Consider the following 18,268-nt stretch of genomic DNA (forward strand, 5'->3'; position numbering starts at 1 on the left):
TGTGTCGGTTAGTTTGTTGGAGTCATGACCAAGTTAGTCCTTAATTGTATACGAGTCGAACTCTATCTTGTACAATCATATCTTTCTTATTTGTTGGGATATTTACTAATCTTCACCATATCTTCTATTCAGATGAAATCTATGCCATATTTGTGTTTATGAAATCCTCTTGGCGATAGGTCTCTTGCTGGTCTTGATTGCTGAGTCTATGGGCCCGTCATTGTTAAATCCTTTCCTCCTTTCCTTCGTCAGAAGCACAGAATTAGTACCAACTATATGCTAGTGTGAAATGGAGGAGAGATATACAGCTTGAGTGCGTACCCTACGCACAAATGCCACACACCATAGGCCATCCGGGTAATAGAGAAGCCATGAGAAGGAAAGAACATCAATCGCCACGCCACTACCGAGCTCAGGCAAGGCCTGAGAGCAAATCACCCTGGCCTCACATCGCACCCGGCAGCAGCAGCAAACGAGGCCGAGGCCGAAGGAACCAAGCGGAACGAAGACCAAAATCACATCACGTAGCTACAGCTCCTCCGTCAGCAGCCGGGGAGCCCAGCCCAGCAGCACTTTGTCCCTTGCACCGATCGTTCCTCCGTCCTCCTCGCGTCCTCGCCTTGCGCGAGCACTGCACCAGCAAGGTGACCTGAGCTTCCTCCGCTTCCCGAACCTAGCTGTTTAGCTGTCCTTCACCCACCCAACTTGTCTCGCACCGCGATTACCGAGCCCCGATGCGCGCACGGTTTACGGGGCGGCATTGGGGTCCCGACGGCCGACCCCACCCAACCCAATGGTGCTCGTCTCGCGCTGCTCCTGCGGGCAGTCAGCTGCACCCTTCGCCGCCGTCCGCCTCGCCGGCGAGTTTGAGATTTACACGAAACCGTAGCCCCCTGCCGGAATTCGTGTTGGCGCGGGTCGGATCAGGGGAGCCCGGGTGCACCCCGAACAGTGGAATCAGTTTTGAATTGCTCATGGTTGCCGTGCTCATGTTTGTTTGTTACGCATTTGGGAATTTGGGTTCTCTGTTTTGTTTTGTTTTGTTTTTTTCCCTCCCACATCCGACTGAATTTCATGTTGGGAAATGGACCGACCTCGTTCTGGTGATCGGGGACAAATCCTACCTTGGCTCGTCGGAATTTAGAATCAGGGGAGCTCCGTGCTTGGGGGTGCGTTGCCTTTTGTTGCTTGTGGTTCGAATCCTGCTACTGTGGGCTGTAGCTTACTATGATCTCGCCTCTGACTGTGCGGTCCCACGACTTTGGGATCTCTGCACACGTTGGCTTCGTAGGTTCTCATTAGATTCTCGATTTTAGAATGTGGAAGGAAGCTCCAGCCTCTGCCCACATTAGCTCAATGCTGGGACACTGATGAAAGCAAATACTATGGAATTTCACCCCGCATTAAGCCTATGACTAAACCTCCAACATTGTTAGTGCATTCCCTTGTGTTGGTGGCGTGGTGGCTTTGGAAGCACTGTAATGAGTTTGTGTTTGAAAGGGCTTCTCCAAGCTTCGACCGGATCATCCAAAACATCAAGGTTGATGCTCACCTGTGGTGCATGGCTGGCGCTGCGAGCCCTTTGGCCTTAGTCTCGGTTGAACTAGGGAGTTTTGTCCTTAGCTAATAGCTATTGTTTTTCCATGTTTTTGGCCACCGTAAGGTGTGCATATCTTGTTCTGATCTTTTTGAGACTTACGTGGTCTTTCTTCTTCTTAATATAATGATGTGTAGTTGTCTTGCGCGGTCGATAAAAAAATGATGACAACCTCCAATTCATGCATTTACTTGTCTTCTTGTGTATCTTTATTCGCTCTCTGTAGATTTAATGTTCGTGTTTGTTAGGCTTTTTTGCTTGAAAGTGAGGTCCTAAAGTTTCATTTTTCATATGAAGCTTAATCTTTTAATTGATTAGCAAGGTTTTTGGACTTAATCCAGTTTTAGTACTGTTCCATTGGCTCTTAATTAATCGAACTTGGACCAAGCAGCATTTTCTGCTCATCTTTTTTTTATTTGACAAGGTCTGTCCTGTCTTTTTTATTTGTCTTACACATTTCTAACATATTTTGTTATCAATTGCAGTTAGTTCTCCCGTTGGTTGATTTGTGTACTGGGGCATATTGGATTGGAGGAGCCAGAAAACTTGAAAACCCAGAGAATTACTTTGAACTTATATTTATGTCCTGATTTATGGAATCCCATTTCTAAGAGATGCCATCATCGATACCACCACCGCCACAAAATTTTCTCCCACTGCCATCACCAGGGGTTGGGCAGAGCACTCGTATTAACCTTGGGGAAATCAAGCTAAAACTAGTTAAGAGGATTGGTCTAGAGCGAGCAAAGAGGTACTTTGAGCACCTGCAGAGGTTTTTGTCTTTGAAGCTGAGCAAGAGTCTATTTGACAAGTTCTGCCTCACAATACTTGGTGATGATAACATTCAGCTTCATAACCACCTCGTTTGCTCAATTCTCCACAATGCTTGCCAAGCAAGTGGGCCATCGACAGTCAGTACACCTAAATCAATTGGAGTTGCCAAGAATTCAAATCATGTCTTAAGTCCTACAGTCCCTTTCTCTGACATTGGTGATGTTCTGCATCATCATGTCAAGGACCACTATCCACGAAGCAGAAATGCACATGTCGTCCAGGAGAATGGTGTTGTGCGTTTGTCCAAACTGAAGAGATTTCCGCAGCCTCACAGTGAACTTGTGGAACTACTGTCCAAACGATCACGTGTGGAGAATGCATATTCAAATTTATCAGACCCCATAAATAGCAACTGTCCTGGTGTCTCTGGTAGAGAATATGTGGAAGCTGTTGCACAGCATGCTCGAGGTCCAATAATTGCCCCACTAGGGGTTGCCTTCTGTTCTGGTCATTTCGGTGGGAATTCAAAAACCTTGACACTTCCCTCTGGTGCTAGCAGTGATGACTCTATTTGTTGTTATGACCTTGGTCAGCTGTGTGATACTTCATCACTGAGACAGCGTATGGGGAGAATAGCAGAAACAGAAGGGTTGGATGCTGTGTCATTAGAATGTGCTAATTCATTGAATAATGGAGTTGATTTTTACTTGAAATACCTTATTGGATCATGTATTGAGCTAGTAAGAGCAAGATCTCAGCATGATCGAATAAATCATATGGCACTAAAACAACAGTTAAGTCAAAAGCTAATAAATGGTGTGCAGCTCCAAAATCAGGTGCATGGTCAAAGTGCCACTACATGTCCGCAAATCAGCTCGGTTTCATTGCAAGACTTCAAGGCTCTATCAGAGACAATTCCTCAGCTGCTTGGAGTCAATGCATCACTGGTACTTGAAAAAATAAATTCATATAACTAATCAATTCGGATGCAAATGGATCAATGCTTCCGCAGAGTTTAATCTTTGCCTATCAGACAATAGAATTGAAAGCTCAAAATTGTATCTTTGTCACATGCACCATCAGGCAATGGTATGTGGATGTTTGCATAACTCAAACATGCATCGAGCTGAGGTTCTAGTACCAAATGCGACAATGATGAAGTGTTGAGCCTCGCTAGCTAGCATACTTCACAAATTTGATGTTCACATCCAAGTCCTGACTTGGTTCTGCACATATATGCAGCTGAAGTGTTTCTTCCTGTTTCATCTCTATTGCCTTGCGAAGTCCAAGCCTGCCTCCATACACTTATTGCAGCTGAGGTGTTGCTTCTTGTATAATCTCTGCTACTCAAAGGATGTTTTGACATTCTTAGTCTCATATGTGGCAGACACCAAATCTTCTCAGCTTGGTGTCTCTCTTATGTTGCATGGTTTATATATGTTCATAATTTATTAGGCAATGGAAGATGCTGATGAACATTGTTCAATATCCTGTTCTGGTGAAATCCACAGCTCACTATCAAGACTGCTCCATCAAAATAAGTTCAGATCTCATAACTTCTAGAGAATGTTGATTATACAAAGACATCAATTTGTCATTATGTGCACCAGTGAGGAGTCAAGTCAAGGCTGTACACAGAAACATGGTGATGCTAGGTGCAAAACAGATTTAGAACAGGACTTCCAATACAAAAAGAAGTTGATCTGTAAGTCTATTGCACTATTGTGGTATAAATTGTTCCATTTGTACTTTCGACTTTCGAGCATGTAGATGCTATGGAAATTTTGATTTAGAGTTAGCTTGTTATGTTTTGCCTGTCAACCTCTCGGTGCATTCTCCATTTCTTTCACGACTAGTAAAACTACAAAATATAGTTTCACAAGCCATGTTCTGTGAATATTTGTTCCAATTGTTCCGGAATTGTATTTAGCCCATAAATTGTTTAAATACCTATTTCTCACTCAGTTCCTTTTTGTTAGGTTATGCAAGTACAAAACATTTAATCCATATCTTTGCTATCTATATTCATGGGAAAAGTCTATATAACCCCCTGATCTTTAGAGGGTAGTCTACTTCACTCCACCTTCAAAACCGGTTATTTAACCCCTCAGCTTTACAAAACTAGATAAATAACCTCTTGGGCAGTTTTAATTGGCGGTTTTGATGATATGACATTTAAATTAGTGCCACGTCATCAAAACCGCCAACTAAAATTGCCCAGGTGGTTATTTATCTAGTTTTGTAAAGCTGTGGGGTGTTAAATAACCGATTTTGAAGGTGGGGAGGTGAAGTAGACCACCCTGTAAAGGTCAGGGGGTTATGTTGACTATTTCCATATATTCATCTACAATGGGTTCTATGTTTTTACTTTTAGTTTGTTTTGTTGCATTTTGTTATTGCATGAACGGTTCAACCAAAAAACTTAAGCTGCTAGATATGTATGCAATTCACTTGTATTTCAACACTCCCCCTCACGTCGAGTTTTTATTAGGCCTCAGACGTGGAATAGGAGCAAACAACAATTATTTTATTTAATTGCACTAACCAGTATTTGAATTCGAGACCTTTAGCTTTGATACCATATCGAGTTATTTGTACTGGCCAGTTCAACCCAAAAGTTTAAGATGATGGAGAGAGGTGTGCAATTCACTCGTATTCCAACAATTGTCACCGGCTAAATATGGGCCACCATGATAGGCCAAGAGGGTCGAGCGAGGCCTAGCGCTAGGCCTTGGCTAGTCGTGGCCTCAGCTTGGGCGTCGCCAAGGCCCTAGGGGCGCATGCGATGTGGGGTGACGATTGATGCCCCACTGGTCTCCTCCCACTTGGGAGAATTTGGAATATATGGAAACTTGAGATAATTCTGGATTAGTTTGGAATAAATAAAATAGAGATTGGTTTAGAAAATAAGATTGAGTTTGTTTAGGAATTAGGATTGGTTTGCATGGAAATGAGTCCATATCTATAAGGACACCTTGGAAATCAAGTCCTATATGGAATATAAATATAAGGACTCCATGGAAATCAAGTCCATATCTATAAGGACTCCTTGTACAAGGTGCAGGAGCACTTTGTCAATGTTGACTCCTGCTTGAGCAACATGTCATGGACCAACGAGGATGTCGACGTCGCTGATATGGCCAAGGAAAAGCTAGAGCGCGAGGCTACCACCACAAAGCTCGAGGCAGAGACTAAGCATGCCATGGAGACTGTTAGACGTGCCTTCCTCAGGAAAAGGCAACGAGATCAACATCCTCGGGCATCCCTAAGATCATGGAAGAATCTCGAAGTCCCTAATGCGTGAGGCTACCTGATGGGCCGATCTCGAAGTCCCTACGAGGAATGGTTTGAACGCTGCCCTCGATCATCAGTGTGAGTTGTGTCAGGTGACGCAATTGACGTGACTTTTTTGAGTGGTGGGCCCATTTATTATTATTTTTGTTTTGGGTGTATAAAAATGGGGTATCCAGGGTTCGTTTTCTATGTGCTCTCAGACACCCTGTTTCTCGAACATTCCCTCTCCCATTCATGTGTCGCTCACCGCCGCTGTCACAGTTGCCCCCGTCGCTCGAGTGTGGGCGCTTTCGCCGTTCGACAGCGATGCCACCGGTACGTGATGTCGTCTCATTCACCGTCGTCATCTAGTGTGGTTGCGGCGGCACCATCGCCGACAAACACTACCGTGTCTGGCTCGTTGTCTGAAGCTACAGTGAGCGTGTCACGCCATCGGGGGGATCAGGCGTTGGCCAGCACATGGCAGAGAACAAGAACGTGGAATTCGATCGGTCGCAGATTTCCTTAGGGCGAGTGAAAGAATTTCAACAACTTGGTTATTTCGGAGCAGGGACTGACTGTGTCCTTAGGTCGGAGACAACACTAGCCCCGGAAGGCGAAGTGGTGGTATTCGAAGCGTTTTTCTTTGCTGGCCTCCATCTGCCATGTCACCAGTTTGTGGTCGAAGTCCTGGATAAGTTTAAGTTGCAGTTGAATCAGCTTACGTTGAATGCTTTTGTGGAGCTAGCGATGTAAATTATGTTGAATTAATGTGGGCCTGGCCCATATTAATATTCAATAATAGTCAATGCTAGAGGCCCACTTTAATGCTACGGTGTACTAGTACTTTAGTACCATACCGGAAGTTCAAAGGACAATTCACTCAACTTAAATAGGTAGACCATTGGTGCATTTATTGAGAAGCTGAGAAAAGGATGAAGGACTGCTACAAGCGCGCGCCGCCTGCCGGGCCGGGCTGTGGTAGATCGGACCTTGGTCCGAATATTCCTTTCTAACGGTTGCACATTTTGCCTAGAGTGATGACCGTCCATTACTGTCGTACGTTACTGGTCGTTTCCTGTGTTATGGCTAGTAACGGACGAGCTGTAATGGCTGTTAGGTAGTAACGGCCGTCACTGATAGCGTCAGTTTCTAGCTGGCTGTAATGGTAGCTCTGATGGCGACCGTTACTGTTCGTTGGCCTCCCTCTGCGCATGTATATATACGAGGGGAGGCTGCTTCTGGTTACGAGAGAACGCACGTACAGTCTTAGACGCGTTGCACACATTCATTCCCGTCCCACCTTATGCGAGCACAGACAGTGTGGGAGAGCAGGCCTCCGAAATCGTCGTCCGCAGAGCGACACTTGCACGGGTGTGCGGGCGATCAGGTTTTTGGGGAGCGTACTCGCGACTGCTCGCTTCGTCCGCTCAACCAACGCTGATCCAGTTCTTCATCGTCGGCGCCATTCGTGGGACTGCACTGCATACATCTACCTGCGTCGACTGCGTACGACTACATCGACCATACACACGAGATGTCTCGTGTGAATAGAGTCACTGATGCCTTGAGCATCGGTCCCTCCGCAGGGTACATTTTGTTTTTAGTAATTGTGCATGTTTTACTATTGTTTACTACTTATATGAGTAGTGATACCCACATGCATATACATGTCGTCACATACATCACTGGATTAAATTAAAACTGAAAATGCCTATTTGTTCAACAATCCAAAAACCTGATATTAGACATTTTTCTGTTAGTGGTTTTGCTGCTGCGTTAAAACCAAGTGATGAACCTTTTGATGGGACATTTTATAAGAGGTGGCGTAGTAAGATGATACTGTGGTTGACTGCAATGAACTGCTATCACGCTGCACAAGGGAAACCCGAACAGTTCACTCCTGAGGAGGAGAGAATGTTCGACGTTGCCGATAACCTGTTTCGAGGTGTCGTGATTGGTGCACTTGCCAACAAGTATGTTGATTCTTATCTAACGTGCACATCTGCAAAAGAGTTATGTGATGCATTAGATGAGAAGTTCGGTGTTTCTGATGCTGGTAGCGAGCTGTACATCATAGAGCAGTTGTTTGACTACAAGATGGTTGAGAACCGTCCTGTAGTTGAACAGGCTCATGAAATACATGCACTGGCTAAGGAACTCAAACAATTCCCATGTGTCTTGTCTGGCAAGTTCGTGGCTGGCGGTATTATCGCTAAGCTGCAACCTTCTTGGACGGATTTTGCTACCACTCTAAAACATAAGAGACAAGAGTTTAGCGTGGCTGAGCTTATTGGGTGTCTTGATGTTGAGGAGATGGCGAGAGCAAAAGACACTCGTGGAAAAGGAGTTGAGACCTCTAGTGCCAATATGGTACAAAAGAAGAACTCCAATGTGTCACATAATAATAAAAGGAAGAACAAGCAACAGAATGCCACGAAGCCCAAGCAGGCAACCTCGTTTAAAAAGAAGAACAAAGGAGCTGGTTGCTTTGTTTGCGGGAGTATTGAATACTGGGCAAGCGCTTGTCCAGACCGCAAATTTAAGCAAGAGAAAAAACCAGCTCAAGAGAAGAAAACAACAAACATGGTTGTTAGCAAGACCGCAGAAGGAACATCGAGGTATGGTCATCTTTTATCTACTGTTCTTTGAGTGTGTCAATCCCCTGAGTGGTGGGCTGACACTGGTGCTAACATTCATGTGTGTGCTGATATTTCTTTGTTTTCTTCTTATCAGTGCAAAGGGGCTGGAGCCTTGCTAATGGGGAACGGATCACATGCGCGTGTTCTTGGTGTTGGTACAGACATTCTGAAGTTTACTTCAGGAAATACGGTGCTATTGAAGAACGTGCAGGATGTCCCCTCAATCAAAAAGAACCTTGTTAGTGCCTCGTTGCTATGTCGAGATGGCTATAAACTTGTGTTCGAGTCCAATAAATGTATAATGTCAAAGTATGTGACATTTGTTGGAAAAGGCTAAGGCAGTGTAGGCTTGTTCCGCTTATCTCTGCATGATGTGTGTAATAAGTCTGTGAATAATGTAATTTCGAACGAGTCGTATATTTGGTATTCACGACTTTGTCACATCAATTTTGGTTGTGTGTCGTGGTTAGCAAATTTAAATCTAATCCCAAAATTTGATTTAGTCAAAGGTTCTAAATGTCAGGTGTGCGTGCAATCTAAGCAACCTCGTAAGCCTCGTAAGGCTGCGGAGGCGAGGAACTTGGCACCACTAGATTTAATACATTCTAATTTATGTGAGATGAACGAAATATTGACTAAGGGAGGCAAACGATATTTTATTACTTTTATCGATGATTCTACTAGATTTTGTTATGTGTATCTCTTAAAGTCAAAAGACGAAGCTTTGCATTATTTTAAGACCTACAAAGCTGAAGTGGAAAATCAACTCGAGAGGAAAATTAAACGGTTAAGTTCTGATCATGGTGGAGAATATTTTTCAGGTAATTTTTCTGATTTTTGTGTGGAACATAGTATTATTCATGAGAGGACACCGCCATACTCATCAGAATCTAATGGGGTTGCTGAGAGAAAGAACCGTACTCTAACTGATTTGGTTAACGCCATGTTAGAGACTTCAGGACTATCTAAGGAATGGTGGGGTGAGACGATTTTGACAGTGTGTCATGTCCTGAATAAAGTTCCCACAGAACAAAAAAATCACACCATTCGAGGAATGAGAAAAGAGGAAATTAAATATCTCCTATTTGCGCACCTGGGGTTGTTTGACCAAAGTGAATGTGCCAATTAACAAGAAGCGTAAATTAGGACCAAAAACTGTTGATTGTGTTTTCCTCAGGTATGATTTTCACAGCATTGGATATAGTTCCGGACATGTTGGTTGGTACTATTATGGAGTCCAGAGATGCTACGTTTTTTGAGGACGAATTTCCCATGAAAGCTACACATGATACGTCTAGTGATGAACCAACGATACCCCATGAACATTTTATTTCGGTAGAACACACCGATTATTGGAATAACAGAAAACCCTAACCCTAACAGGGGTTGGGTGGTATATTAATAGACTTTTGTACTGGGTCAGGCCCATTACAGAGGGGCGAGACAGTAATTACACAGGGAACAACCCCAAACCCTAAACGGGTATTCTAACACCCCCCGCAGTCACAACTCTATCCTGTACAGATGTTGAGACTGGAGCGAAAATCTAAAAATACACTCGACGGTAACCCCTTGGTAAAGATGTCAGCGAATTGCAGCGTGGTAGGGACGCTGATAACCCAAACGTCACCGGCAGCGACACGCTCGCGGACGAAGTGCAGGTCAATCTCCACGTGCTTCGTGCGCTGATGCTGCACGGGATTGGTGGAGAGGTAGACCGCGCTGACGTTGTCGCAGTAGACGAGGGTGGCGCACTGAAGGGGACTGTGGAGCTCGTGGAGGAGCTATCGTAGCCAGGAGGCCTCTGCCACGCCGTTGGCCACGGCGCGGTACTCGGCCTCAGCGCTGGAGCGAGAGACGACGGGCTGCCGTTTGGCGGCCCAAGAGACGAGGTTGGCGCCCAGGAACACGGCGTAACCGGAGGTGGACCGGCGCGTGTCGGGACAGCCAGCCCAGTCAGCATCGGTGTAGACCACAAGCTCCGACGTCGGGGATGGTCGGGGTAGGAGGCCGTAATCGAGGGAGCCGCGGAGGTAGCGCAGAATCCGCTTGAGCGCGGTGAGATGGGGCTCCCGCGGAGTGTGCATATGCAGGCACACCTGCTGGACGGCGTAAGCGATGTCGGGCCTGGAGAAGGTGAGGTACTGGAGCGCGCCGGTCAGGCTCCGGTAAGACGTCGCGTCGGCGACCGGAGGCCCGTCGTCCTCAGAGAGCTTCGCCTGGGTGTCGACAGGCGTGGAGCAAGGCTTGCAGTCAGACATGCCAGCCCGCTCCAGGATGTCGATGGCGTACTGGCGCTGGTGGAGGAAGAGACCCTGAGGCCGGCGCTCAGCGGTGATGTCGAGGAAGTGGTGAAGGGGCCCCAGGTCCTTCATGGCGAATTCCCGCTGAAGGGCGACGATCGTGCGGTGAAGAAGGTCGGCGGTGGATGCCGTGAGCACAATGTCGTCGACGTAGAGCAGGAGGTAGACGCTGTCGTCGCCGCGCCGGTAGATGAAAAGGGACGTGTCCGACTTGGCCTCGACGAAGCCGATGGAGGCCAGGTAGGAGGCGAAGCGACTGTACCATGCTCGTGGCGCCTGCTTGAGGTCGTACAGGGACCGGTTCAGCCGGCAGACCAGATCCGGACGGTTAACGTCGACGAAGCCGGTGGGCTGGCTGCAGTAGACAGTCTCCGTCAAAGTGCCATGGAGGAAGGCATTCTTGACGTCGAGCTGGTGGATCGCCCAGTCGCGGGAGAGGGCGAGGGAGAGGACGGCGCGAACAGTGGCGAACTTGACGACCGGGCTGAAGGTCTCGTCGTAGTCCACTCCGGGGCGCTGGGTGAAGCCCCGAAGGACCCAACGGGCCTTGTAGCGGTCGAGGGAACCGTCTGAGGTCAGCTTGTGGCGAAATAGCCACTTGCCGGTGACCACGTTGGTGCCTGGTGGACGCGGCACCAGGTCCCAGGTGTGGTTGGCCAAGAGAGCCGCGTACTCCTCCATAGGACGACGCCAATGTGGGTCGGCGAGGGCAGCGCGAACGGAGGAGGGCACAGGGGATGCGTCCGGAGGAGTGCAGGTCGTATCTGCTGCCAGGATCAGCCGGTCGACGGGGCGAAGAACGCCAGCGGCGCGCCGAGTCACCATCGGGTGGACGTGCCTAGGGTCGCGGTGGATGGCGACCGGATGGTACACTGACGACTCGGAGCGGGCCGCCGGAACGTCGGGAGCGGCGGGTATGGCCGGCTCGCGGCGGTGATAGACGACGGCGGGGTCGGCAAAGCGAGCCATGCTCGTCGACGGGCCCGAGTCGGCAGGCGCCGAGGTGGCGGCGTGGCTGCGACGGTGGTAGACGAGCGCGGGGTCGGTGAAGCGAGTCGGGGTCGACGAGGCCGCGCGTGGTGCGGGCGTGATCGACGAGGCCGCGCGTGGCGCAGGCGGGGTCGTCGGGGCCGCGCGTGGCGCAGGCGTGATCGACGGGGCCGCGTGAGGCGCAGGCGGGGTCGTCGGGGCCGCGCGTGGCGCAGGCGTGATCGACGGGGCCGCGTGAGGCGCAGGCGGGGTCGTCGGGGCCGCGCGTGGCACAGGCGTGATCGACGGGGCCGCGCGTGGCGCGGGAATGGGCGCGAGGCGGGGCGCCGGGGGTGGGGGGGAACTGGATCAGACTCGAGGAGTGAGTCTAGATCAGTGGGTGGGGTGGAGCCTGCAAGGGGAAACACATCTTCGTCGAAGACGACGTGACGAGAGATGATGATGCGGTGGGAGGTGAGGTCCAGACACCGATACCCCTTGTGGTCAGGGGAGTAGCCGAGGAAGAGGCAGCGAGTGGAGCGAGGAGAGAGCTTGTTAGGGGCGGTAGCGGAAGTGTTAGGGTAGCAGGCACAACCGAACACGCGCAGGTGGTCGTAGGAAGGGGCTGTGCCGTATAGGGCGAAGTGAGGTGTAGGGTGGCTCACCGCCTTCGAGGGAAGACGGTTGAGGAGATGCGTGGCGGTGTGAAGGGCCTCTGCCCAGTAGGTGGCAGGGACAGACGCCTGAAAGAGAAGGCAGCGGATCATGTTGGTGGTGGTGCGAATCATGCGCTCGGCTCGGCCGTTCTGAGCAGAGGTGTAGGGGCACGAGAGACGCAACTGGACGCCGTGAGTGAGGAAGAATGAACGAGAGGCGTTGTTGTCGAACTCGCGGCCATTGTCGCACTGCAGGGCACGAACCGGGCGCCGGAACTGGGTGGATACCCAGGCGAAGAAGTAAGTGAGGGTGGTGAACGTGTCGGACTTCAGCCGAAGGGGGAAAGTCCAAAGGAAATGGGAGTAGTCGTCCAGAATGACCAGGTAGTATTTGTAGCCGGAGAGGCTAAGGACAGGAGACGTCCAGAGATCACAGTGGACAAGATCAAAGGTGAAAGGGAATTAGGCTTACACCTAGTTCCTAAATAATTTTGGTGGTTGAATTGCCCAACACAAACAATTGGACTAACTAGTTTGCTCTAGTGCATAAGTTATACAGGTGTTAAAGGTTCACTCTCAGCCAATAAAAAGATCAATTTTTGGATTCAACCAAAGAGCAAAGGGCCAACCGAAGGCACCTCTGGTCTGGCGCACCGGACTGTCCGGTGTGCCACCGGACAGTGTCCGGTGCACCACCGGACATGTCCGGTGCACCAGAGGACTCCAACTTGAACTCGCCACCTTCGGGAATTTCCAGAGGCGACTCCACTATAATTCACCGGACTGTCCGGTGTACACCGGACAGTGTCCGGTGCGCCAAGGAAGGTCAGCCTCAGGAACTCGCTAGCTTCGGGAAAACTCCAACGGCTAGTCCGCTAAAATTCACCGGACTGTCCGGTGTGCACCGGACTGTCCGGTGCGACTCCGGAGCAACGGCTATCTCCGCGCCAACGGCTCTCTGCCGCGCATTTAATGCGCGCTCTGCGCGCGCAGAGGTCAAGCGCGCCCATTCCGGCACACCGGACAGTAAACAGTACGTGTCCGGTGTGCACCGGACACCCAGGCGGGCCCACAAGACAGAAGCTCCAACGGTCAGAATCCAACGACAGTGATGACGTGGCAGGGGGCACCGGACTGTCCGGTGCGCCATCGAACAGACAGCCTCCCAACGGCCACATTTGGTGGTTGGGGCTATAAATACCCCAACCACCCCACCATTCATTGCATCCAAGTTTTCCACTTCCCAACTACTACAAGAGCTCTAGCATTCAATTCTAGACACACCAAATAGATCAAATCCTCTCCAAATTCCACACAACGCCATAGTGACTAGAGAGAGTGATTTGCTTGTGTTCTTTCGAGCTCTTGCGCTTGGATTGCTTCTTTTCTTTCTCACTTGTTCTTGTGATCAAAGTTCCATTGTAATCAAGGCAAGAGGCACCAATTGTGTGGTGGCCCTTGCGGGGAAGTTTTGTTCCCGGCTTTGATTTGAGAAGAGAAGCTCACTCGGTCCGAGGGACCGTTTGAGAGAGGGAAGGGTTGAAAGAGACCCGGCCTTTGTGGCCTCCTCAACGGGGAGTAGGTTTGCGAGAACCGAACCTCGGTAAAACAAATCCGCGTGTCACACTCTTCATTTGCTTGCGATTTGTTTTGCGCCCTCTCTCGCGGACTCATTTATATTTCTAACGCTAACCCGGCTTGTAGTTGTGTTTATATTTGTAAATTTCAGTTTCGCCCTATTCACCCCCCCTCTAGGCGACTATCAATTGGTATCAGAGCCCGGTGCTTCATTAGAGCCTAACCGCTCGAAGTGATGCCGGGAGATCACGCCAAGAAGGAGATGGAGACCGGCGAAAAGCCCACTACAAGCAACGGGAGCACTTCATCGGAAGAGTCCCGCACCAAACGGAGGGAGAAGAAGAAGAGCTCCTCCAACAAAGGGAAGGAGAAAAAATCTTCTTCTCACCACAAAGAGAAGAAGGAAAAATCTTCTTCCCACAAGCCGCATCGCAGCGGAGACAAGCAAAAGAGGATGAGGAAAGTGGTCTACTACGAGACCGACACTTCATCAACATCGACCTCCGGCTCCGATGCGCCCTCCGTAACTTCTAAACGCCAAGAGCGTAAGAAGTTTAGTAAGATCCCCCTACATTATCCTCGCATTTCTAAACATGCACCTCTACTTTCCGTCCCATTAGGCAAACCACCAACTTTTGATGGTGAAGATTATGCTAGGTGGAGTGATTTAATGCGATTTCATCTAACCTCACTCCACAAAAGTATATGGGATGTTGTTGAGTTTGGTGCACAGGTACCATCCGTAGGGGATAAGGATTATGATGAGGATGAGGTGGCCCAAATCGAGCACTTCAACTCTCAAGCGACAACAATACTCCTCGCCTCTCTAAGTAGAGAGGAGTATAACAAAGTGCAAGGGTTGAAGAGCGCCAAGGAGGTTTGGGATGTGCTCAAAACCGCACACGAGGGAGACGAGCTCACCAAGATCACCAAACGGGAAACGATCGAGGGGGAGCTCGGTCGGTTCCGGCTTCGCAAAGGGGAGGAGCCACAACACATGTACAACCGGCTCAAGACCTTGGTGAACCAAGTGCGCAACCTCGGGAGCGTAAAGTGGGATGACCATGAGATGGTTAAGGTTATTCTAAGATCTCTTATTTTCCTTAACCCTACTCAAGTTCAATTAATTCGTGGTAATCCTAGATATACTAAAATGACCCCCGAGGAAGTAATCGGGCATTTTGTAAGTTTTGAGTGCATGATCGAAGGCTCGAGGAAGATCAACGAGCTTGATGATCCATCTACATCCGAAGCTCAACCCGTCGCATTCAAAGCGACGGAGGAAAAGAAGGAGGAGGCTACACCAAGTCGACAACCAATAGACGCCTCCAAGCTCGACAATGAGGAAATGACGCTCGTCATCAAGAGCTTCCGCCAAATCCTCAAGCAAAGGAGGGGGAAAGACTACAAATCCCGCTCCAAGAAGGTTTGCTACAAATGTGGTAAGCCCGGTCACTTTATTGCTAAATGTCCCATATCTAGTGACAGTGACCGAGGCGACGACAAGAAGGGGAGAAGAAAGGAGAAGAAGAAGTACTACAAGAAGAAGGGCGGCGATGCTCATGTTTGTCGGGAGTGGGACTCCGACGAAAGCTCAAGCGACTCCTCCGACGACGAGGACGCCGCCAACATCGCCGTCACCAAGGGACTTCTCTTCCCCAACGTCGGCCACAAATGCCTCATGGCAAAGGACGGCAAAAGGAAGAAGGTAAAATCAAGATCCTCCACTAAATATGAAACCTCTAGTGATGAAAATGCTAGTGATGAGGAGGATAACTTGCGTACTCTTTTTGCCAATCTTAACATGGAACAAAAGGAAAAATTAAATGAATTAATTAGTGCTATTCATGAAAAGGATGATCTTTTGTATTCTCAAGAGGACTGTCTAATTAAAGAAAACAAGAAACATGTTAAGGTTAAAAATGCTTATGCTCTAGAAATTGAGAAATGTGAAAAATTATCTAGTGAGCTAAGCACTTGCCGTGAGATGATTGACAACCTTATGAATGAAAATGCTAATTTAAATGCTAAGGTTGATTCACATGTTTATAATGTTTCAATTCCTAATCCTAGAGATAATAATGATGATCTGCTTGCTAGGATTGAAGAATTAAACATTTCTCTTGCTAGCCTTAGAGTAGAAAATGAAAATTTAATTGCTAAGGCTAAAGATTTTGATGTTTGCAAAGTTACAATTTCCGATCTTAGAGATAAAAATGATATTCTTCATGCTAAGATTGTTGAACTTAATTCTTGCAAACCATCTACATCTACCATTGAGCATGTCATTATTTGTACTAGATGTAGAGATATTAATGTTGATGCTATTCATGATCATATGATTTTAATTAAACAACAAAATGATCATATAGCAAAACTAGATGCAAAAATTGCCGAGCATAACTTAGAAAATAAAATGTTTAAATTTGCTAGAAGTATGCTCTATAGTGGAGACGCCCGGGCATCAAGGATGGCATTGGCTTCCAAAAGGGAGACAATGTTAAACTTAGTGCCCCTCCTAAAAGATTGTCAAATTTTGTAAAGGGCAAGGCTCCCATGCCTCAGGATAACGAGGGTTACATTTTATACCCTGCCGGTTATCCTGAGAGCAAAATTAGGAGAATTCATTCTAGGAAGTCTCACTCTGGCCCTAATCATGCATTTTTGTATAAGGGTGAGACATCTAGCTCTAGGCAACCAACCCGTGCTAAGTTGCCTAAAAGGAAAACTCCTAGTGCATCAAATGAGCATGACATTTCATTTAAAACTTTTGATGCATCTTATGTTTTGACTAACAAATCCGGCAAAGTAGTTGCCAAGTTTGTTGGGGGCAAACACAAGGGCTCCAAGACTTGTGTTTGGGTACCCAAAGTTCTTGTTTCTAATGCCAAAGGACCCAAAACTGTTTGGGTACCTAAAGTCAAGAACTAAAATTGTTTTGTAGGTTTATGCATCCGGGGGCTCAAATTGGATACTCGACAGCGGGTGCACAAACCATATGACAGGGGAGAAAAGGATGTTCTCCTCCTATGAGAAAAACCAAGATCCCCAACGAGCTATCATATTCGGGGATGGAAATCAAGGTTTGGTCAAAGGTCTTGGTAAAATTGCTATATCTCCTGACCATTCTATTTCCAATGTTTTTCTTGTAGACTCTTTAGATTACAATTTGCTTTCCGTTTCTCAATTATGTCAAATGGGCTACAACTGTCTCTTTACTGATATAGGTGTCACTGTCTTTAGAAGGAGTGATGATTCAATAACATTTAAAGGTGTGTTGGAGGGTCAGCTATACTTAGTAGATTTTAATAGAGCTGAACTCGACACATGCTTAATTGCTAAGACTAACATGGGTTGGCTCTGGCACCGCCGACTGGCCCATGTTGGGATGAAGAATCTTCACAAGCTTCTAAAGGGAGAACACATTTTAGAATTAACAAATGTTCATTTTGAGAAAGACAGGATTTGTAGCGCATGCCAGGCAGGAAAGCAAGTTGGCACTCATCATCCGCATAAGAACATAATGACGACCGACAGGCCACTGGAGCTCCTACACATGGATCTATTCGGCCCGATCGCTTACATAAGCATCGGCGAAAGTAAGTACTGTCTAGTTATTGTGGATGATTATTCTCGCTTCACTTGGGTATTCTTTTTACAGGAAAAATCTCAAACCCAAGAGACCTTAAAGGGATTCTTGAGACGAGCTCAAAATAAGTTCGGCTTAAGGATCAAGAAAATTAGAAGCGACAACGGGACGGAGTTCAAGAATTCTCAAATTGAAGGCTTCCTTGAGGAGGAGGGCATCAAGCATGAGTTCTCTTCTCCCTACACGCCACAACAAAATGGTGTAGTGGAGAGGAAGAATCGAACTCTATTGGACATGGCAAGAACCATGCTTGATGAGTACAAGACTTCGGATCGGTTTTGGGCCGAAGCGGTCAACACCGCTTGCTACGCCATCAACCGGTTATATCTTCACCGAACCCTCAATAAGACATCATATGAACTCCTAACCGGTAAAAAGCCCAACATTTCATATTTTAGAGTTTTTGGTAGCAAATGCTTTATTCTTGTTAAAAGAGGTAGAAAATCTAAATTTGCTCCTAAAACTGTAGAAGGCTTTTTACTTGGTTATGACTCAAACACAAGGGCATATAGGGTCTTTAACAAGTCCACTGGACTAGTTGAAGTCTCATGTGACGTTGTGTTTTATGAAACTAACGGCTCTCAAGTAGAGCAAGTTGATCTTGATGAGATAGGTATTGAAGAGGCTCCGTGCATAGCGCTAAGGAACATGTCCATTGGGGATGTGTGTCCTAAGGAATCCGAAGAGCCTCCAAATGCACAAGATCAACCATCCTCCTCCACGCAAGCATCTCCACCAACTCAAAATGAGAATGAAGCTCAAGTTGATGGAGTAGAAGATCAAGCAAATGAGCCAGCTCAAGATGACGGCAATGATCAAGCAGGAGA

At 47.7% G+C, this 18,268-nt stretch overlaps 2 protein-coding genes across 6 annotated transcripts in view; both read left to right on the top strand.

Moving 5' to 3' along the window:
• The first annotated feature begins 346 nt into the window (after positions 1-346).
• LOC103653535 (uncharacterized) overlaps positions 347-18,268 on the top strand; it is a 31,092-nt gene continuing 13,170 nt past the window's right edge. Inside the window, exons 1-3 of one of the 5 annotated variants that reach the window (XM_008680416.3) lie at positions 347-644; positions 2,083-3,690; positions 3,827-4,076. In XM_008680416.3, the coding sequence (XP_008678638.1) occupies positions 2,212-3,348 (1,137 nt within the window). In that variant the 5' untranslated portion in view covers positions 347-644; positions 2,083-2,211 and the 3' untranslated portion in view covers positions 3,349-3,690; positions 3,827-4,076. Of the gene's footprint in view, positions 645-738; positions 4,077-16,736; positions 16,789-18,268 lie in introns of those variants that run through there. The other 4 variants (XM_020552583.2, XM_020552584.2, XM_008680415.3 and 1 more) reach the window with 4 other exon arrangements.
• LOC118476929 (uncharacterized) lies at positions 4,574-8,988 on the top strand. The gene is made up of 2 exons (XM_035967301.1): positions 4,574-8,265; positions 8,381-8,988. The coding sequence occupies exons 1-2, from the start codon at positions 7,355-7,357 to the stop codon at positions 8,403-8,405; spliced, it is 936 nt and encodes a 311-aa protein (XP_035823194.1). The 5' UTR covers positions 4,574-7,354; the 3' UTR covers positions 8,406-8,988.

Source organism: Zea mays, chromosome 4, assembly GCF_902167145.1.
Source record: "Zea mays cultivar B73 chromosome 4, Zm-B73-REFERENCE-NAM-5.0, whole genome shotgun sequence".
In the NCBI taxonomy this organism is placed as follows: domain Eukaryota; kingdom Viridiplantae; phylum Streptophyta; class Magnoliopsida; order Poales; family Poaceae; genus Zea; species Zea mays.

Coding starts and splice junctions, on each gene's coding strand:
- LOC118476929 (XM_035967301.1), top strand. CDS start 7,355: ATGCCTATTTGTTCAACAATCCAAAAACCTGATATTAGACATTTTTCT. Junction 8,266..8,380: donor ACCGCAGAAGGAACATCGAG/GTATGGTCATCT, acceptor TCTTCTTATCAG/TGCAAAGGGGCTGGAGCCTT.